General features: G+C 44.1%; 1 protein-coding gene across 1 annotated transcript in view; it reads right to left on the bottom strand.

Annotated features, from left to right (window-relative positions):
- LOC139764064 (uncharacterized) overlaps window positions 1-23643 on the bottom strand; it is a 180093-nt gene that overhangs the window by 20008 nt on the left and 136442 nt on the right. The window contains exon 4 of the mRNA XM_071690519.1: window positions 2469-2554. Coding sequence (XP_071546620.1) covers window positions 2469-2554 — 86 coding nt within the window. The remainder of the gene's footprint in view (window positions 1-2468; window positions 2555-23643) is intronic.

Genomic DNA, 23643 nt, shown 5'->3' on the forward strand with positions numbered 1-23643 from the left:
CATGGTCACTTTGTCAAATGCTTTTGCAAAGTCTGTATAAATTACATTAGCATTGTATTTGTTTTCCAGAACTTCAATCATCCTGTCATGTTGGTTAAGGAACTGAGAGAGGTAAGACCTTCCCGCCCTGACACCATGTTCTCCTGACTCTTAATGCGTCATGTTAATGGTATCAGTCAATAGTTTTTTGAGACTGTTTTCCTTCCACCTTTGTGGACTGGGGCCATGTGGGTCAGTTTCAGACACTCGGGAATGACACCGGAATCTACACTTTTTCTCCAGAGGATATCGACTGCAGGTGATACATGTCCATGAGTCCAGGCTGAGAGCAATGGCCCTCTCGAAATCTTGTGTTGAGATGGTTGTCATGAGAATATAAGGTGGTTCAGATGGTAGTCACATATAAGGTTGTCATGAGAGTATAAGGTGGTTCAGATGGTAGTCACATATAAGGTTGTCATGAGAGTATAAGGTGGTTCAGATGGTAGTCACATATAAGGTTGTCATGAGAGTATAAGGTGGTTCAGATGGTAGTCACATATAAGGTTGTCATGAGAGTATAAGGTGGTCCACGTATGTGGTCCACCTTATGTGTACAGATGAGGTCTAGTGTTGTTATATCTTGTGTTTGTTATCATTCCTGCCACGTGGGAGACAACTTGGTGCACACCTTAGAAGCTGTAACTTGGATCAGCAATGTGACCTACCTTGCAGTACAGGACGACCTACCTTACAGTACAGGAGGACCTACCTTACAGTGCAGGACGACCTATCTTACAGTACAGGAGGACGTACCTTACAGTACAGGAAGACCTACCTTACAGTACAGGAGGACCTACCTTACAGTACAGGAAGACCTACCTTACAGTACAGGAAGACCTACCTTACAGTACAGGAGGACCTACCTTACAGTACAGGAGGACCTACCTTACAGTACAGGACGACCTATCTTACAGTGCAGGACGACCTATCTTACAGTACAGGAAGACTTACCTTACAGTACAGGAGGACCTACCTTACAGTACAGGAGGACCTACCTTACAGTACAGGAAGACCTACCTTACAGTACAGGAGGACCTACCTTACAGTGCAGGACGACCTATCTTACAGTACAGGAAGACTTCCCTTACAGTACAGGAGGACCTACCTTACAGTACAGGAGGACCTACCTTACAGTACAGGAGGACCTACCTTACAGTACAGGAGAACGTACCTTACAGTACAGGAAGACCTACTTTACAGTACAGGAAGACCTACCTTACAGTACAGGAAGACCTACCTTACAGTACAGGAAGACCTACCTTACAGTACAGGAAGACCTACCTTACAAGTACAGGAAGACCTACTTTACAGTACAGGAAGACCTACCTTACAGTACAGGAAGACCTACCTTACAGTACAGGAGGACCTACCTTACAGTGCAGGAAGACCTACCTTACAGTACAGGAGGACCTACCTTACAGTACAGGAGAACGTACCTTACAGTACAGGAAGACCTACTTTACAGTACAGGAAGACCTACCTTACAGTACAGGCAGACCTACCTTACAGTACAGGAAGACCTACCTTACAGTACAGGAAGACCTACTTTACAGTACAGGAAGACCTACCTTACAGTACAGGAAGACCTACCTTACAGTACAGGAGGACCTACCTTACAGTGCAGGAAGACCTACCTTACAGTACAGGAGGACCTACCTTACAGTGCAGGAAGACCTACCTTACAGTACAGGAGGACGTACCTTACAGTACAGGAGGACCTACCTTACAGTAGAGGAAGACCTACCTTACAGCAGAGGAGGACCTACCTTACAGTACAGGAAAACCTACCTTACAGCAGAGGAGGACCTACCTTACAGTACAGGAAAACCTACCTTACAGTACAGGACGACCTACCTTACAGTAAAGGAAGACCTACCTTACAGTACAGGAAGACCTACCTTACAGTACAGGAAGACCTACCTTACAGTACAGGAGGACTTACCTTACAGTACAGGAGGACCTACCTTACAGTACAGGAAGATCTACTTTACAGTACAGGATGACCTACCTTACAGTAAAGGAAGACCTACCTTACAGTACAAGAAGACCTACCTTACAGTGCAGGAGGACCTACCTTACAGTGCAGGACGACCTACCTCACAGTACAGGAAGACCTACATTACAGTACAGGAGGACCTACCTTACAGTGCAGGACGACCTACCTTACAGTACAGGAAGACCTACCTTACAGTACAGGATGACCTACCTTACAGTACAGGAAGATCTACCTTACAGTGCAGGACGACCTACCTTACAGTACAGGAGGACTTACCTTACAGTACAGGAGGACCTACCTTACAGTGCAGGACGACCTACCTTACAGTACAGGAGGACCTACCTTACAGTACAGGAGGACCTACCTTACAGTACAGGAAGACCTACCTTACAGTACAGGAAGACCTACCTTACAGTGCAGGACGACCTACCTTACAGAGGGCAAGGATCAACAGGACAGCAAAGAGGATGCAGACAACACCTTCGCCGATGCCAATGTTGACCCGTAGACTGTGGTCTGTTGAAGGGATACAGGATGAGTGTTGAGGTCAGGTCATGGCTGCAGGGCAGGGATAGGTCAGGTCATGGCTGAGGGGATGAGGTCAGGTCAGGTCATGGCTATGTGGGTGGGAACAGATCATGTTACGGCTGTGGGGACGGGAACAGGTCAGGCCACGGCTGTGAAAGCGGAAACAAGTCATATCATGCCTGTAAGGCGTGAACAGGTCAGGTCATAGCTGTGGGGTCGGGAACAGGTCAGGTCATGGCTTTGTGGGCGGGGACAGGTCATATCATGGCTTTGAGGACGGGAACAGATCATGACATTGATTTGGGGGTGAACAGTTAGGTCATGGCTGTGGGAGCCGTAGCAGATCAGGTCATGAATGTGGGGGCGTGAACAGGTCAGGTCATGGTTCTGGGGTGGGACTGGTCAGGTCATGGTTGTGGGGGCGGGGACTGATCAGGTCATGGGGACGGGGACTGGTCAAGTCATGATTGTGGGGACGGGGACTGGTCAGGTCATGGTTGTGGGGACGGGGACTGGTCAGGTCATGGGGACGGGGACTGGTCAAGTCATGATTGTGGGGACGGGGACTGGTCAGGTCATGGTTATGGGGACGGGGACTGGTCAGGCCATGGTTGTGGGGACGGGGACTGGTCAGGTCACGGTTGTGGAGGCGGGGACTAGTCAGGTCATAGTTGTGGGGACGGGGACCGGTCAGGTCATGGTTGTGGGGACGGGGACTGGTCAGGCCATGGTTATGGGGACGGGGACTGGTCAGGCCATGGTTGTGGGGACGGGGACTGGTCAGGTCACGGTTGTGGAGGCGGGGACTAGTCAGGTCATAGTTGTGGGGACGGGGACCGGTCAGGTCATGGTTGTGGGGCGAGGACTGGTCAGGTCATGGTTGTGGGGACGGGGACTGGTCAGGTCACGATTGTGGGGGCGAGGACTGGTCAGGTCATGATTGTGGGACGGGGACTGGTCAGTTCATGGTTGTGGGGACGGGGACTGGTCAGGTCATGGTTGTGGGGACGGGGACTGGTCAGGCCAGGGGACGGGGACTGGTCAGGCCATGGTTGTGGGGACGGGGACTGGTCAGGTCATGGTTGTGGGGACGGGGACTGGTCAGGTCATGGTTGTGGGGACGGGGACTGGTCAGGTCATGGTTGTGGGGACGGGGACTGGTCAGGTCATGGTTGTGGGGACGGGGACTGGTCAGGTCATGGTTGTGGGGACGGGGACTGGTCAGGCCAGGGGACGGGGACTGGTCAGTTCATGGTTGTGGGGACGGGGACTGGTCAGGTCATGGTTGTGGGGACGGGGACTGGTCAGGCCAGGGGACAGGGACTGGTCAGGCCATGGTTGTGGGGACGGGAACTGGTCAGGTCATGGTTGTGGGGACGGGGACTGGTCAGGTCATGGTTGTGGGGACGGGGACTGGTTAGGCCATGGTTGTGGGGACGGGGACTGGTCAGGTCATGGTTGTGGTGGCGAGGACTGGTCAGGTCATGGTTGTGGGGACGGGGACTGGTCAGGTCATGGTTGTGGGGACGGGGACTGGTCAGGTCATGGTTGTGGGGACGGGGACTGGTCAGGTCATGGTTGTGGGGACGGGGACTGGTCAGGCCATGGTTGTGGTGGCGAGGACTGGTCAGGTCATGGTTGTGGGGACGGGGACTGGTCAGGCCATGGTTGTGGGGATGGGGACTGGTCAGGCCATGGTTGTGGTGGCGAGGACTAGTCAGGTCATAGTTGTGGGGACGGGAACTGGTCAGGTCATGGTTGTGGGGACGGAGACTGGTCAGGTCATGGTTGTGGGGACGGGGACTGGTCAGGTCATGGTTGTGGGGGCGGGGAATGGTCAGGTCATGGTTGTGGGGGCGGGGAATGGTCAGGTCATGGTTGTGGGGGCGGGGAATGGTCAGGTCATGGTTGTGGGGACGGGGACTGGTCAGGTCATGGTTGTGGGGGCGAGGACTAGTCAGGTCATAGTTGTGGGGACGGGAACTGGTCAGGTCATGGTTGTGGGGACGGAGACTGGTCAGGTCATGGTTGTGGGGACGGGGACTGGTCAGGTCATGGTTGTGGGGAAGGGGACTGATCAGGTCATGGTTGTGGGGGCGAGGACTGGTCAGGTCATACCTGTGGGGACGGGGACTGGTCAGGTCATGGTTGTGGGGACGGGGACTGGTCAGGTCATGGTTGGGTGGGGCGAGGACCTGGTCAGGTCATGGTTGTGGGGACGGGGACTGGTCAGGTCATGGTAGTGGGGACGGGGACTGGTCAGGTAATGGTTGTGGGGACGGGGACTGGTCAGGTCATGGTTGTGGGGGCGAGGACTGATCAGGTCATGGTTGTGTGGGCAAGGACTGGTCAGGTCATGGTTGTGGGGACGGGGACTGGTCAGGTCATGGTTGTGGGGACGGGGACTGGTTAGGTCACGGTTGTGGGGACGGGGACTGGTTAGGTCATGGTTGTGGGGACGGGGACTGGTCAGGTCATGGTTGTGGGGACGGAGACTGGTCAGGTCATGGTTGTGGGGGCGAGGACTGGTCAGGTCATGGTTGTGGGGACGGAGACTGGTCAGGTCATGGTTGTGGGGGCGGGGACTGGTCAGGCCATGGTTGTGGGAACGGGGACTGGTCAGGTCATGGTTGTGGAGGGCAAGGATTGGTCAGGTCATGGTTGTGGGGACGGGGACTGGTCAGGTCATGGTTGTGGGTTGTGAACCTTATGTACAGTGAACCTTATGCAAAGTGAACCTGATGTACGGTGAACCTTATGTACAGTGAACCTTACGTACGGTAAACCTTATGTACAGTGAACCTTATGTAAAGTAAACCTTATGTACGGTGAACCTTATGTACAGTGAACCTTATGTAAAGTAAACCTTATGTGCAGTGAACTTTATATACAGTGAACCTTATCTACGGTTAACCTTAGGTACAGTGAATCTTATGTACGGTGAACCTTATGTACAGTAAACCTTATGTACAGTGAAACTTATGTACGGTGAACCTTATGTACGATGAACATTATGGACATTGAACCTTGTGTAGTGAACTTTATTTACAGTGAACCTTATGAACAATGAACCTTATGCTAAGTGAGCCTTATGTACGGTGAACCTTATGTACAGTGAACCTTATGTACGGTGAACCTTATGTACAGTGAACCTTATATACAGTAAATCTTATGTACGGTGAACCTTAGGTACACTGAACCTTATGTACAGTAACCTTATGTAAATTGAACCTTAAGTACAGTGAACCTCATGTTCGGTGAGCCTTATGTACAGTGAACCTTATGTACGGTGAACCTTGTGTAAATTGACTTATGTACAGTAAACCTTATGTGCGGTGAACCTTATGTACAGTGAAACTTATGTACAGTAAACCTTATGTACGGTGGACCTTATGTACAGTGAATATTATGTACAGTAAACCTTATGTACGGTGAACCTTATGTACAGTGAACCTTATATAAAGTAAACCTTATGTACGGTGAACCTTATGTACAGTGAACCTTATGTACGGTGAACCTTATGTAAAGTAAACCTTATGTACAGTAAACCTTATGTACGATGAACCTTATGTACTGTGAATCATATGTACGGTGAACCTTATGTACAGTGAACCTTATGTACAGTGAACCTTATGTACGGTGAACCTTATGTACAGTGAATCATATGTACGGTGAACCTTATGTACAGTGAACCTTATGTACAGTGAACCTTATGTACGGTGAACCTTATGTACAGTGAATCATATGTACGGTGAACCTTATGTACGGTGAACCTTATGTACAGTGAACCTTATGTACGGTGAACCTTATGTACAGTGAATCATATGTACGGTGAACCTTATGTACAGTGAACCTTATATAAAGTAAACCTTATGTACGGTAAACCTTATGTACAGTGAACCTTATGTACAGTGAACCTTATGTACGGTGAACCTTATGTACAGTGAACCTTATATAAAGTAAACCTTATGTACGGTGAACCTTATGTACAGTGAACCTTATGTACGGTGAACCTTATGTACAGTGAACCTTATATAAAGTAAACCTTATGTACGGTGAACCTTATGTACAGTGAACCTTATGTACGGTGAACCTTATGTACAGTGAACCTTATATAAAGTAAACCTTATGTACGGTGAACCTTATGTATGGTGAACCTTATGTACGGTGAACCTTATGTACAGTGAATCATATGTACGGTGAACCTTATGTACTGTGAATCATATGTACGGTGAACCTTGTGTATGGTGAACCTTGTGTACAGTGAACCATATGTACGGTGAACCTTATGTACAGTGAATCATATGTACGGTGAACCTTATGTACTGTGAATCATATGAACAGTGAACCTTATGTACAGTGGACCTTATGTATGGTGAACCTTATGTACGGTGAACCTTATGTACTGTGAATCATATGAACAGTGAACCTTATGTACAGTGGACCTTATGTATGGTGAACCTTATGTACGGTGAACCTTATGTACTGTGAATCATATGAACAGTGAACCTTATGTACAGTGGACCTTATGTATGGTGAACCTTATGTACGGTGAACCTTATGTACGGTGAACCTTATCTACAGTGAACCTTATGTACAGTGAACCTTATATAAAGTAAACCTTATGTATGGTGAACCTTATGTACGGTGAACCTTATGTACAGTGAACCTTATGTACGGTGAACCTTATCTACAGTGAACCTTATGTACAGTGAATCATATGTACAGTGAACCTTATGTACGGTGAACCTTATGTACGGTGAACCTTATGTACAGTGAACCTTATGTACAGTGAACCTTATGTACGGTGAACCTTATGTACAGTGAATCATATGTACAGTGAACCTTATGTACGGTGAACCTTATGTACAGTGAATCATATGTACAGTGAACCTTATGTACGGTGAACCTTATGTACAGTGAATCATATGTACAGTGAACCTTATGTACGGTGAACCTTATGTACAGTGAACCTTATGTACAGTGAACCTTATGTACAGTGAACCTTATGTACAGTGAACCTTATGTACGGTGAACCTTATGTACAGTGAACCTTATGTACAGTGAACCTTATGTACGGTGAACCTTATGTACAGTGAATCATATGTACAGTGAACCTTATGTACGGTGAACCTTATGTACAGTGAACCTTATGTACAGTGAACCTTATGTACGGTGAACCTTATGTACAGTGAATCATATGTACAGTGAACCTTATGTACGGTGAACCTTATGTACAGTGAACCTTATGTACGGTGAACCTTATGTACAGTGAATCATATGTACAGTGAACCTTATGTATGATGAACCGTATGTTAGAGAGAGCAGGACAGCCTGCATCATGAGAGGGAGAAGTGTGAACTTATGTGATGGTAAGAGTATTATGGCTCGGCTGGTCAACTACCAGAAACGTGATGGTAGAAGCATTATAGTTTGGTTGGTCCAAATCTATGTATGAGATAGTAACATTATAATTTGCATGGTCTAATACAAGAAATGTTATGGTTACAGCATTAAAGTTTCGCGGTGACAACATAATAGTTTGGTTAGTCCAGTGTTAGAAAAATGTGATGAGAGCAGCATTATAGTTAATAAGGTTCTGTACTGAAGATTTGTTGGTAAGAGCATTATGGTCCGGTTGGTCCAGTACTAGAAATGTGATGGTAACAGTACCATAGTATGACTGGCCCAATACTGCATTTGTGATGTAAACAACAGTATAGTTTAGTTGGCCCAGTGCTAGAAACATAATGGTGACAACATTATAGTTTAGTTGGCCCAGTGCTAGAAACATAATGGTGACAACATTATAGTTTGGTTGGTCCAATGCTAGAAACATAATGGTGACAACATTATAGTTTGGTTGGTCCAATGCTAGAAACATAATGGTGACAACATTATAGTTTGGTTGGTCCACTTGTAATGACAACATTATAGTTAGGTTAATCCAGTATTAGCAATGTGATGGTAAACAAAATCATAGTTTGGTTGGTATGAGACTAGAATTGTGATGGTAACGACCTTATAGTTTGGTTGGTCCAGTACTAGAATGTGATGGTAACGACCTTATAGTTTGGTTGGTCCAGTACTAGAATGTGATGGTAACTCCATTAACAACGTCTGGTTGGTCCAGTGCGAGGAATGTGCTAGCAACACCATTATAGTTTGGCTGGTCTAGCGCTGAAAATGTGATGTAAACAGTATTAAGATTTGGTTTGTCCAGTACTAGATGTATGACGGTAGCAACATTCCAGTTTGGTTGGTGCAGTAATAGAAACAGGATGGTCCCAGTATTATAGTTTGGTTGGTTCAGTACTAGCCATGTGATGGCACCAGTATCATTACTTGGTTCGTCCTGTATTAGAGTACAGTAGTAACATCATAGCTTGATTGGTTCAGTAATAGAAATGTGGTGCCAACATTAGTGTTTGGTTGCTCAGTACTAGAAACTGGACGGGAAATGCAATATAGTTTCTTCAGTTCAGTACTAAAGAATGACGATGTATAGTTTGGTTAGTCCAGTGCTATAGAATGATGGTAACACTATAGTTTGGTTAGTCCAGTACTAAAGGCTACAGGATGACGGTATAGTTTGGTTAGCCCAGTACTAAAGAATGATTGTCACATTATAGTCTGGTTGAACCAGTGCAGGTAAAGTGATGGTAAGAGCTTTATAGTGTAGTTTGTTCGATACTAAAGACATGATATTATGGTTTGGTTGGTCCAGTACTAGAACTGTAATGGTAAGAGCATTATAGTTTAGGTGGACCAGTACTAGTTATGTGATGGTAACACTATAGTTTGGTTGGTCCAGTACTAACAATGTAACAGTAAAAACATTATAATTTGGATGATCCATTACTAGAAATGAAATAGTAACAGCATTATAGTTTGGTTGGGCTAAGTCTACAAGTATGATGGTAACATTATCATAGTTTGGTTAGTCCAGTGTTAGAGGCACGATGGTAACAGTATAATACTTTGGTTGATCCATTAGTAAATTTACAACGGTAACATCATAGTTTGGATCATCCAGTACTAGAGGTATGATGGTAACAGTAGCATAGTTTGGATCATCAAGTACTAGAGGTATGATGGTAACAGTAGCACAGTTTGGCTGATCTAGTGCTAGAGGTATGATGGTAACGTAATCATAGCTTGGTTGGTCCAGTCCTAGACGCATGATGGTAAGAGTAAAGGCCTGTCTACACGAGCGGGCCTGATCGGCGGGCTTGCCCGTTGACGGGCATATTTGACGGGCAAACGATCAAATTGCCCGAAAGCCCGACGAGCGAAATCACTGAGCTGGTGCCCGGTAGCTGGAGTTTCTACCCTGCCAGACGCAAGATAATATCGTGAACCCACAGCGGGCCTTCATCCCACGGCATAGTAGCACAGTGAACATTTAACGATGGCAGCCCAGGATAACTCTAGTGAGCCACCAACAATTTTTTGGTCTAAAGCACTTACTAATACTTTGATTGACCTTTATCGTAAGAATCCATGTTTATGGAATGTGAAGCTGAATAAGTAGACCCACTTGCTCAAAATCGCAGAGTTGCTTCCAGACGAACTTCTGCTGTAATGCTGTTTCTCATAACTGTGTCTTTCTTCACTATGTATGGCTCCACCTTTGATAACAAGATGTAAAAAGTGTTTACACTCATCCTCAGGTAATTTCTGAAGTCGTGTTCCTCACTACTTTGTAGTTCATGAAGTATTGTTGCAGTGCTTCCAAACATACTTCTTTTCTTTAACCAATCTTTACACCATATCCTTTTCTTCTTGAGACACAAAGCTATTATCATAGAGCACAAAATCTTTTTCTTGACAATGCTAGGCACCATGGTTCTCGTACCGCACTCCACCCGCTACTGGCAACATCGTCGGGCAGGCCCGGCTGTTCATCACTTCGGTCGTGTGGACAACATTCACGGGCAGGCCCGCTCGTGTAGACAGGCCTTAACATAGTATGGTTGATCAAGTACGAGAGGTATGATGTTATAATCACGGTCTCGTTGGTCCAGTACTGGAGGTATAATGTTAGTAACAAAGTTTGGTCAGCCCAGTACTGGAGATATGATGGTGACATGATCATACTTTAGTTAGTCCAGTGTGACGGTAAGAGCATCATAGCTTGTTTGGTCCAATTCTGAGGTATGATGATAAGAGCATAATAGTTTGTTTGGTCCAATTATGAGGTATGATGGGAAGAGAATTATAGTTTGGATGGTCTAATACTTGAGATATAATGGTAATATCATATTTTGGTTGATCCAGTACTAGAGGTTTAACAGCATCATAGTTTGGTTGGTCCTGTACTAGGGATATAATGGTAACAGGCATAGTTTGGTTGGTCAATTACTACAGGTATAATGGTAACAGGGATATAGCTTCAATGGTCCAATATTAAAGATATGATAGTAACATCATATTTTGGTTGGTCCAGTACTATAGGTATGATCGTAAAAGTATCACAGTTTGGTTGGTCCAGTACTAGAAGTATGATGGTAAGAGTATCATTGGTTAGTCCAGTATTAGCTTTATAATTTGGTTGATCCAGCACTAGATGTATCATAGTAACAGCATTATAGTCTGGCTGGTCTGGTACAAAAGGTATGATGGTAACTGCATCATACTTTGATTGGCATAATGCTAAAGGTATGATGATAACGGCATAATATTTTGATGGGTCATATACTAAATGTATGATGGTAACAGCCTCATAGTTTGGTTAGTTCAGTACTACGGGTATGGTGGTAATAGCATTATATCCAGGTTGGTCCAGAGAAGAGATATGGTGGTAACATCATAATCAAGTTGGTATAGTGTTAAAGGTATGATGGTAGATGGTACTAAGAATATCCAGGTTTCCGCCTGACACTCCTGCCAATGGGAAGGAGGGCTCAAACAGTAGTAGTACTGGCTTCTCCCACGACATTTCCCTCTCTGTTAGACTTTCCTCTTTTTTATTCACTATATCAACATTCGTGGTCTCTCTAGTAACCTCTACTCTGTTGGACACCATCTGACTAGTACCTCACTTAATATCTTACTTTCTCTGATACACAGTTCTTACTAGCCTCTTTTTCATAGTCAACTACAATCTCCACTCACGATACCGGTTCAAAGGTGTTGTGTGTGATTATTCCAACATCAACACGCCTGTTGCACGCTTCAAGGATCTTGAACCCCCAAACTCTGATGCTGCATGTTTCAAGGTCTGTCTTCCAACAGCCACAGTTTTCCTCTGTTTCACCAACTGATCTCTTAATTCTTCGACTACCTAAACTCCTGCCGAGATCCTCTACTTTCAGCATAGCAAAGGACTGAATCCCTCCCAAACGGTTGGCGGAGGGATTGAAGTCCACACGTTCTTTATTCTCAATTATCTAAAGCAAATTATCTCCCACCCTATCCCACTGTAAGCACACAATTTCTTCCCTAATTCGCTCATCTGATCACACGAATATATGTATCTGTTTTAATGGCAGCTTCCCCTCCATCAGCCCCTTCTGAGCGTAATTACTGGCCCTCAACACAGCCGACTGAAATAACTTACGTAAAATCTTTTTTGACTTCCCTTTGGTAAATTACTGTCTCTTATGTGATGCTTTTGTCTCTGCCAAACCCATAGCAGGGGTTACTCTTGCGGAAATGGAAGCATTTATCCCCTCTTCCTCCAAAACGACCTCTTTATCCAATCCATGGTTCAACCATTTCTGTTCTGTGGCCATCCATGCAAGAGGTTAGGCATATCAGGCTTGGAAAAACTCTCCCTCTGGAGCCTATTCACCTTTTATCACTGTCCGTAATCACTGTAAACATGTTATCCGTCATGCAAAGCGTTCTTTACTCAAAGGAAGAGCGATAGCCTCTCCTCGCCATCTACTGAAAAGTTTTCCAGGTCTTTAGCTAAAAGCATCGCTAATAATTTCTGTTGCTCTACCTTTCCTTTACTTTTCCGTTTTGACGGTACTATAGCTGTCTCTCCCGTAGGCAAAGCATTTCTTTGGTTCCCGTTTTTCCTCTAACTCCACCTTGAATGACTAACATTTTTTCATCCCTGATGCTCCTCTTACTAATCCCATACCCCTCCCCGTAGACTCTTTTCGGACTGTCCAAAAAGTGCTTCTTTCTATGGACACAAGCAAGGATTATGGTCCTCATGGCATCCATTCCCGTGTACCGAGTAAGCCTCTGAACTTGCACCAGTGCTTGCTCGTCTGTCCTATTTCTGTCTAAAAACTAAAACTTTTCCTATTTCTTGGAAGCATGAGTTGGTACATCCCATCCCTAATAAGGGTGAGCGTTCTGACCACTCTATCACCCTATTGCTTTAACATTTACCTCTTTCTAAGTCTCCTCCTCCCTCCCCCACATCCCTCTTTATAAACAGCGGTGTCCCTCAAGATGCTGTCCTGTCCCCTACACTTTTCATTAACCATTTCCTTTTCCAAAAAAAAAAAAAAAAAAAAAATCACTGATACGGTGATGACTCAACACTGTATTTATTCATCCACATCTTTAATTCTGCTTCCTATTATCTCACTCAATCTATATCTCCTCTCGACCTAACTTCCTCAATAAACTCAGACTTGGACAGGATAACTCAGCGGGGTAGACGAAACCTAATCAAGTTTAGTACCTCCAAGACCCAGTTTCTACCCATTTCTTTACCGAAAACGCCTCATACCTCTCGTCTCTCCTTTGACGGTTCTACAATTCCACCTCTTGACTCAATGAAGATACTTCGTATTACTGTAACATTGTTTTTCTTGGAAACCCCACATTACAAAAAATGGTTAAGTCTGCCTCTGAGAAACTGGTAGTCTCGTTTAGATGTCGAAAATTCTTTGCTTCTGAACAGTTACTCCGTTTACACAAAGTATCAACTCGTCCTTGCATGGAGTACTTCTCTCACATCTGGGGTGGTTCTAGCTCTGCATCCTTACTTGACAGAGTCGAGTTGAAAGCGGTCCGCGTTATAAACTGTCCCAGGATAACTTCAAAACTTGACCCTCTTGCCCTACGCTGCAACGATGGTTCACTTTCCCTCTTCTATAGGTATTACTTTGGTGTTTGCTCCCAAGAACTGGCTGCTTGTGTGCCCACATCACTAGCCAGACCACACACAATACATGTAAAGCTGTTGCGACATATGATTACTGTGTGGCCGTTGGTAATTCAAGGGTAGGCCGTTTTGATACCTGCTTCTTGCTTACCCTACATGTCGAAGCCTTGGAACTCTGTCTTATGTCTTTCTCAATAACCATGACATAACACATTTCAAAATACGGGTTTTTTACTGCCTTCAGATTTCGTAAATATTTTCCCTTGTCTCATCTTCCCTTTCATTAACCTTTCTATATTTCACTTGTGGCCCGGCCTTGACGAAGACTTTTGTCCGTAACTGAAGCCTCTCATGTAGGGAAAAGAAATATATTTTGGTTAGTCATGTACTAAACGTATGATCGTAACAGCATCATAGTTTGGTTGGTCCAGTACTAGAAGTATAACGGTAACAGCATCATAGTTTGGTTGGCCCAGTACTAGATGTATGATGGTAACAGCATTATAGTTTGGTTGGTTCAGTACTAGAAGCATAACGGTAACAGCATTATAGTGTGATTGGTTCATTACTAGAGGTATGATGGTAATAGCATTATAGCTTGGTTGGTTCATTACTAGTGGTATGATGATAACAGCATTATAGCTTGGTTGGTTCAGCACTAGAGGTATGATGTAACAGCATTCTAGTTTGGTTGGTTCATTACTAGAGGTATGATGTAACAGCATTATAGTTTGGTTGGTTCATTACTAGAGGTATGATGTAACAGCATTATAGCTTGGTTGGTTCATTACTAGAGGTATGATGGTAACAGCATAATAGTTTGGTTGGTTCATTAATAGAGGTATGATGGTGACAGCATTATAGTTTGGTTGGTTCATTAATAGAGGTATGATGGTGACAGCATTATAGCTTGGTTGGTTCATTACTAGAGGTATGATGTAACAGCATTATAGTTTGGTTGGTTCATTACTAGAGGTATGATGTAACAGCATTATAGTTTGGTTGGTTCATTAATAGAGGTATGATGGTAACAGCATTATAGTTTGGTTGGTTCATTAATAGAGGTATGATGTAACAGCATTATAGTTTGGTTGGTTCATTACTAGAGGTATGATGGTAATAGCATTATAGCTTGGTTGGTTCAGTACCAGAGGTATGATGGTAACAGAATTATAGCTTGGTTGGTTCATTACTAAAATTATGATGGTAAGAGCATTATAGTTTGGTTGGTTCAGTACCAGAGGTGTGATTGGTAACAGAATTATAGCATGGTTGGTTCATTACTAGAAGTATGATGGTAACAGCATTATAGTTTGGTTGGTTCAGTACTAGAGGTATGATGTAACAGCATTATAGTTTGGTTGTTTCAGTACCAGAGGTATGATGGTAACAGCACAATAGTTTGGTTGGTTCAGTACCAGAGGTATGATGGTAACAGCGCAATAGTTTGGTTGGTTCAGTACCAGAGGTATGATGGTAACAGCGCAATAGTTTGGTTGGTTCAGTACCAGAGGTATGATGGTAACAGCGCAATAGTTTGGTTGGTTCAGTACCAGAAGTATGATGGTAACAGCACAATAGTTTGGTTGGTCCAGTATTAGAAAAATGAAAAAGAAGGTAAGGAGGATACAAGATAGAATCATAAAAATCAAAAAGTAAAACTACATTTCTAGCAGAAGATACATTGCAGATAGTGCAAGGTACAAGGTTCATGTGAGGTGCAGGTACCGTACATGTAGTGTGGTACAAGGTATGGTTCATGTGAGGTGCAGGTACCGTACATGTAGTGTGGTACAAGGTATGGTTCAAGTGAGGTGCAGGTACCGTACATGTAGTGTGGTACAAGGTGGTTCATGTGAGGTGCAGGTACCGTACATGTAGTGTGGTATAAGGTATGGTTCATGTGAGGTGCAGGTACTTGGCAATACTTTGTGAAGTCTTCGGGGATGTACACCAGGCAGCCCGGACTGGGCCCAGGTTGCTGTATGTAGTCGTTGGTCGACCAAGATGTTGGAAGCAGCAGCCCTCAGGCCTACACAGCCTCCCACAGCCTGGTAGCGCTGGTGAACCTTGTAGGTACTTGTCCAACGCACTCTTGAAATTCTCTACCGTGCTTCCCATGCTGTTTGTGATGGATGTTTAAGGTGTTCTCTCTTGTCCATCACACAACATCTTTGGATTTTCGAGATAATGTTTTAAAAAGTGTTCTATGCCTGCCGTGCCCGTAGGTCGTTATCAGTAGTGGTTCCAACAATGTTATATGATTGCGAGGCATTGGCTATACACAGGTTTGTGTGGAGGAGGGTGGATGTGTTGGAAATAAAATGTTTGAGGACAATATGTGGTGTGAGGTGGTTTGATCGAGTAATGAAAGGGTAAGGGAGATGTGTGGTAATAAAACGGGTGTAGTTGAGAGAGCAGAAGAGGGTGTATTGAAGTGGTTTGGACGCATGGAGAGAATGAGTGAGGAAAGGTTGACAAAGAGGATATATGTGTCAGAGATGGAGGGAACAAGGAGAAGCGGGAGAACAAATTGGAGGTGGAAGGATGGAGCGAAAAAGATTTTGAGCGATCTGGGCCAGAAAATACAGGAGCCTGAAAGGCTTGCAAGGAATAGAGTTAATTGGAACAAAGTGGCATACCGGGATACAGGTGCTGTCAATGGATTGAACCAGGGCATATGAAGCGTCTGAGGTAAACCATGGAAAGATCTGTGAGGCCTGGATATGAAAAGGGAGCTATGGTTTCGATGCATTACACCTGAGAGCTACATACTGAGTGTGAACAATGTGGCCTTTTTTATCTTTCCCTAGCTCTACCCCGCTGGTGGGTGGGTAGGTGGGGGGGTGGGGGAGCTTTTTCCTGTGTGGCGGGGCGGCGAAAGAAATGGATGAAGGCAGTGAGTATGAATATGTACATATGCATATATGTATATGTCTCTGTATGTATATGTATGTATACGTTCAAAAGAATATGGATGAAGTGTGCCTTCTAGAGATCCATAAATGCTACATACAAATCCATATACATATATATATGTATATATTTATATATAAATATTTGTATATAATTTATATATTAAAAAAGGGGGTGACTGTATTGTTGACTGGTTGGTAAGGTTATTTAACGTATGTATGACTCATGGTGAGGTGCCTGAGGATTGGCGGAATGCTTGCATAGTGCCATTGTACAAAGGCAAAGGGGATAAGAGTGAGTGCTCAAATTACAGAGGTATAAGTTTGTTGAGTATTCCTGGTAAATTATATGGGAGGGTATTGATTGAGAGGGTGAAGGCATGTACAGAGCATCAGATGGGGGAAGAGCAGTGTGGTTTCAGAAGTGGTAGAGGATATGTGGATCAGGTGTTTGCTTTGAAGAATGTATGAGAGAAATACTTAGAAAAACAAATGGATTTGTATGTAGCATTTATGGATCTGGAGAAGGCATATGATAGAGTTGATAGAGATGCTCTGTGGAAGGTACTAAGAATATATGGTGTGGGAGGCAAGTTGTTAGAAGCAGTGAAAAGTTTTTATCGAGGATGTAAGGCATGTGTACGTGTAGGAAGAGAAGAAAGTGATTGGTTCTAAGTGAATGTAGGTTTGCGGCAGGGGTGTGTGATGTCTCCATGGTTGTTTAATTTGTTTATGGATGGGGTTGTTAGGGAGGTGAATGCAAGAGTTTTGGAAAGAGGGGCAAGTATGCAGTCTGTTGTGGATGAGAGAGCTTGGGAAGTGAGTCAGTTGTTGTTCGCTGATGATACAGCGCTGGTGGCTGATTCATGTAAGAAACTGCAGAAGCTGGTGACTGAGTTTGGTAAAGTGTGTGAAAGAAGAAAGTTAAGAGTAAATGTGAATAAGAGCAAGGTTATTAGGTACAGTAGGGTTGAGGGTCAAGTCAATTGGGAGGTAAGTTTAAATGGAGAAAAGCTGGAGGAAGTGAAGTGCTTTAGATATCTGGGAGTGGATCTGGCAGCGGATGGAACCATGGAAGCGGAAGTGAATCATAGGGTGGGGGAGGGGGCGAAAATTCTGCGAGCCTTGAAGAATGTTTGGAAGTCGAGAACATTATCTCGGAAAGCAAAAATGGATATGTTTGAAGGAATAGTGGTTCCAACAATGTTGTATGGTTGCGAGGCGTGGGCTATGGATAGAGCTGTGCGCAGGAGGGTGGATGTGCTGGAAATGAGATGTTTGAGGACAATATGTGGTGTGAGGTGGCTTGATCGAGTAAGTAATGTAAGGGTGAGAGAGATGTGTGGAAATAAAAAGAGTGTGGTTGAGAGAGCAGAAGAGGGTGTTTTGAAATGGTTTGGTTACATGGAGAGAATGAGTGGGGAAAGATTGACCAAGAGAATATATGTGTCAGAGGTGGAGGGAACGAGAAGTGGTAGACCAAATTGGAGGTGGAAAGATGGAGTGAAAAAGATTTTGAGTGATCGGGGCCTGAACATGCAGGAGGGTGAAAGGCGTGCAAGGAATAGAGTGAATTGGAACGATGTGGTATACAGGGGTCGACGTGCTGTCTATGGATTGAACCAGGGCATGTGAAGCGTCTGGGGTAAACCATGCAAAGCGTGTAGGGCCTGGATGTGGAAAGGGAGCTGTGGTTTCGGTGCATTATTACATGACAGCTAGACACTGAGTGTGAACGAATGGGGCCTTTGGTGTTTTTCCTAGCGCTACCTCGCACACATGAGGGGGGGAGGGGGTTGTTATTCCATGTGTGGCGAGGTGGCGATGGGAACAAATAAAGGCAGACAGTATGAATTATGTACATGTGTATATATGTATATGTCTGTGTGTGTATATATATGTATACATTGAGATGTATAGGTATGTATATTGTGCGTGTGTGGACATGTATGTATATACATGTGTATGTGGGCGGGTTGAGCCATTCTTTCGTCTGTTTCCTTGCGCTACCTCGCTAACGCGGGAGACAGCGACAAAGTGAAATAATAATAATTATTTATATATATATATATATATATATATATATATATATATATATATATATATATATATATATATATATATATATAACGCTCTCTGGCCATCTCTCCTACTTACATACGTATACTTATGTATATCTCGCTTTTTAAACCAGGTATTCCCAATCACCAGTCCTTTTTCAGCACATAAATCTACAAGCTCTTCACCATTTCCATTTACAACACTGAATACCCCATGTATACCAATTATTCCCTCAACTGCCACATTACTCACCTTTGCATTCAAATCACCCATCACTATAACCCGGTCTCGTGCATCAAAACCACTAACACATTCAGCTGCTCCCAAAACACTTGCCTCTCATGATCTTTCTTCTCATGCCCAGGTGCATATGCACCAATAATCACCCATCTCTCTCCATCAACTTTCAGTTTTACCCATATTAATCGAGAATTTACTTTCTTACATTCTATCACATACTCCCAAAACTCCTGTTTCAGGAGTACTGCTACTCCTTCCCTTGCTCTTGTCCTCTCACTAACCCCTGACTTTACTCCCAAGACATTCCCAAACCACTCTTCCCCTTTACTCTTGAGCTTCGTTTCACTCAGAGCCAAAACATCCAGGTTCCTTTCCTCAAACATACTACCTATCTCTCCTTTTTTCACATCTTGGTTACATCCACACACATTTAGACACCCCAGTCTGAGCCTTCGAGGAGGATGAGCACTCCCCGCGTGACTCCTTCTTCTGTTTCCCATTTTAGAAAGTTAAAAAAATACAAGGAGGGGAGGATTTCTGGCCCCCCGCTCCCGTCCCCTCTAGTCGCCTTCTACGACACGCGAGGAATGCGTTATTGGATTACGTGTTAATTGACAGGCGCGCGAAAGAGAGACTTTTGGATGTTAATGTGTTGAGAGGTGCGACTGGAGGGATGTCTGATCATTGTCTTGTGGAGACTAAGGTGAAGATTTGTATGGGTTTTCAGAAAAGAAGAGTGAATGTTGGGGTGAAGAGGGTGGTGAGAGTAGGTGAGCTTGGGAAGGAGACTTGTGTGAGGAAGTACCAGGAGAGACTGAGTACAGAATGGAAAAAGGTGAGAACAACGGAAGTAAGGGGAGCGGGGGAGGAATGGGATGTATTTAGGGAATCAGTGATGGATTGCGCAAAAGATGCTTGTGGCTTGAGAAGAGTGGGAGGTGGGATGATTAGAAAGGGTAGTGAGTGGTGGGATGAAGAAGGAAGATTATTAGGGAAAGAGAAGAGAGAGGCATTTGGACGATTTTTGCAGGGAAAAAATGCAATTGAGTGGGAGATGTATAAAATAAAGAGACAGGAGGTCAAGAGAAAGGTGCAAGAGGTGAAAAAGAGGGCAAATGAGAGTTAGGGTGAGAGAGTATCATTAAATTTTAGGGAAAATAAAAAGATGTTCTGGAAGGAGGTAAATAAAGTGCGTAAGACAAGGGAGCAAATGGGAACTTTAGTGAAGGGCGCAAATGGGGAGGTGATAACAAGTAGTGGTGATGTGAGAAAGAGATGGAGTGAGTATTTTGAAGTTCTCTTGAATGTGTTTGATGATAGCGTGGCAGATATAGGGTGTTTTGGTCGAGGTGGTGAGCAAAGTGAGAGGGTTAGGGAAAATGATTTGGTAAACAGAGAAGAGGTAGTAAAAGATTTGCGGAAGATGAAAGCCGGCAAGGCAGCAGGTTTGGATGGTATTGCAGTGGAATTTATTTAAAAAGGGGGTGACTGTATTATTGACTGGTTGGTAAGGTTATTTAATGTATGTATGACTCATGGTGAGGTGCCTAAGGATTGGCGGAATGCTTGCATAGTGCCATTGTACAAAGGCAAAGGGGATGAGAGTGAGTGCTCACATTTCAGAGGTATAAGTTTGTTGAGTATTCCTGGTAAATTATATGGGAGGGTATTGATTGAGAGGGTGAAGGCATGTACAGAGCATCAGATTGGGGAAGAGCAGTGTGGTTTCAGAAGTGGTAGAGGATGTGTGGAACAGGTGTTTGCTTTGAAGAATGTATGTGAGAAATACTTAGAAAAGCAAATGGATTTGTATGTAGCATTTATGGATCTGGAGAAGGCATATGATAGAGTTGATAGAGATGCTCTGTGGAAGGTATTAAGAATATATGATGTGGGAGGCAAGTTGTTAGAAGCAGTGAAAAGTTTTCATCGAGGATGTAAGGAATGTGTACGTGTAGGAAGAGAGGAAAGTGATTGGTTCTCAGTGAATGTAGGTTTGCGGCAGGGGTGTGTGATGTCTCCATGGTTGTTTAATTTGTTTATGGATGGGGTTGTTAGGGAGGTGAATGCAAGAGTTTTGGAAAGAGGGGCAAGTATGAAGTCTGTTGTGGATGAGAGAGCTTGGGAAGTGAGTCAGTTGTTGTCCGCCGATGATACAGCGCTGGTGGCTGATTCATGTGAGAAACTGCAGAAGCTGGTGACTGAGTTTGGTAAAGTGTGTGGAAGAAGAAAGTTAAGAGTAAATGTGAATAAGAGCAAGGTTATTAGGTACAGTAGGGTTGAGGGTCAAGTCAGTTGGGAGGTGAGTTTGAATGGAGAAAAACTGGAGGAAGTGAAGTGTTTTAGATATCTGGGAGTGGATCTGGCAGCGGATGGAACCATGGAAGCGGAAGTGGATCATAGGGTGGGGGAGGGGGCGAAAATTCTGGGGGCCTTGAAGAATGTGTGGAAGTCGAGAACATTATGTCGGAAAGCAAAAATGGGTATGTTTGAAGGAATAGTGGTTCCAACAATGTTGTATGGTTGCGAGGCGTGGGCTATGGATAGAGTTGTGCGCAGGAGGATGGATGTGCTGGAAATGAGATGTTTGAGGACAATGTGTGGTGTGAGGTGGTTTGATCGAGTGAGTAACGTAAGGGTAAGAGAGATGTGTGGAAATAAAAAGAGCGTGGTTGAGAGAGCAGAAGAGGGTGTTTTGAAGTGGTTTGGGCACATGGAGAGAATGAGTGAGGAAAGATTGACCAAGAGGATATATGTGTCGGAGGTGGAGGGAACGAGGAGAAGAGGGAGACCAAATTGGAGGTGGAAAGATGGAGTGAAAAAGATTTTGTGTGATCCGGGCCTGAACATGCAGGAGGGTGAAAGGAGGGCAAGGAATAGAGTGAATTGGAGCGATGTGGTATACCGGGGTTGACGTGCTGTCAGTGGATTAAATCAAGGCATGTGAAGCGTCTGGGGTAAACCATGGAAAGCTGTGTAGGTATGTATATTTGCGTGTGTGGACGTATGTATATACATGTGTATGGGGGGGGGTTGGGCCATTTCTTTCGTCTGTTTCCTTGCGCTACCTCGCAAACGCGGGAGACAGCGACAAAGTATAATAAAAAATATAATAAATATATATATATATATATATATATATATATATATATATATATATATTTTTTTTTTTTTTTTCTTTTTTTGCTTTGTCGCTGTCTCCCGCGTTTGCGAGGTGGCGCAAGGAAACAGACGAAAGAAATGGCCCAACCCACCCCCATACACATGTATTACATACGTCCACACACTCAAATATACATACCTACACAGCTTTCCATGGTTTACCCCAGAAGCTTCACATGCCTTGATTCAATCCACTGACAGCACGTCAACCCCGGTATACCACATCGCTCCAATTCACTCTATTCCTTGCCCTCCTTTCACCCTCCTGCATGTTCAGGCCCGGATCACACAAAATCTTTTTCACTCCATCTTTCCACCTCCAATTTGGTCTCCCTCTTCTCCTCGTTCCCTCCACCTCCGACACATATATCCTCTTGGTCAATCTTTCCTCACTCATTCTCTCCATGTGACCAAACCATTTCAAAACACCCTCTTCTGCTCTCTCAACCACGCTCTTTTTATTTCCACACATCTCTCTTACCCTTACGTTACTTACTCGATCAAACCAACTCACACCACACATTGTCCTCAAACATCTCATTTCCAGCACATCCATCCTCGTGCGCACAACTCTATCCATAGTCCACGCCTCGCAACCATACAACATTGTTGGAACCACTATTCCTTCAAACATACCCATTTTTGCTTTCCGAGATAATGTTCTCGACTTCCACACATTCTTCAAGGCTCCCAGAATTTTCGCCCCCTCCCCCACCCTATGATCCACTTCCGCTTCCATGTTTCCATCCGCTGCCAGATCCACTCCCAGATATCTAAAACACTTCACTTCCTCCAGTTTTTCTCCATTCAAACTCACCTCCCAACTGACTTGACCCTCAACCCTACTGTACCTAATAACCTTGCTCTTATTCACATTTACTCTTAACTTTCTTCTTTCACACACTTTACCAAACTCAGTCACCAGCTTCTGCAGTTTCTCACATGAATCATCCACCAGCGCTGTATCATCAGCGAACAAAAACTGACTCACTTCCCAAGCTCTCTCATCCCCAATAGACTTCATACTTGCCCCTCTTTCCAAAACTCTTGCATTCACCTCCCTAACAACCCCATCCATAAACAAATTAAACAACCATGGAGACATCACACACCCCTGCCGCAAACCTACATTCACTGAGAACCAATCACTCTCCTCTCTTCCTACACGTACACATGCCTTACATCCTCGATAAAAACTTTTCACTGCTTCTAACAACTTGCCTCCCACACCATATATTCTTAATACCTTCCACAGAGCATCTCTATCAACTCTATCATATGCCTTCTCCAGATCCATAAATGCTACATACAAATCCATTTGCTTCTCTAAGTATTTCTCACATACATTCTTCAAAGCAAACACCTGAACAACACATCCTCTACCACTTCTGAAACCACACTGCTCTTCCCCAATCTGATGCTCTGTACATGCCTTCACCCTCTCAATCAATACCCTCCCATCAAATGTATATTTCTATAAATTCCCTTACTGCACTAATTGAGGCAATTAAAAAAACAAATGTAAGAAATTATCGTAGACCACCATTCAAAAGGAAGGAAATACACAAATTATTTTTATTATTATATTTTTTTATTATACTTTGTCGCTGTCTCCCGCGTTTGCG

The sequence above is a fragment of the Panulirus ornatus genome, chromosome 48 (assembly GCF_036320965.1).
Source record: "Panulirus ornatus isolate Po-2019 chromosome 48, ASM3632096v1, whole genome shotgun sequence".
In the NCBI taxonomy this organism is placed as follows: Eukaryota; Metazoa; Arthropoda; class Malacostraca; order Decapoda; family Palinuridae; genus Panulirus; species Panulirus ornatus.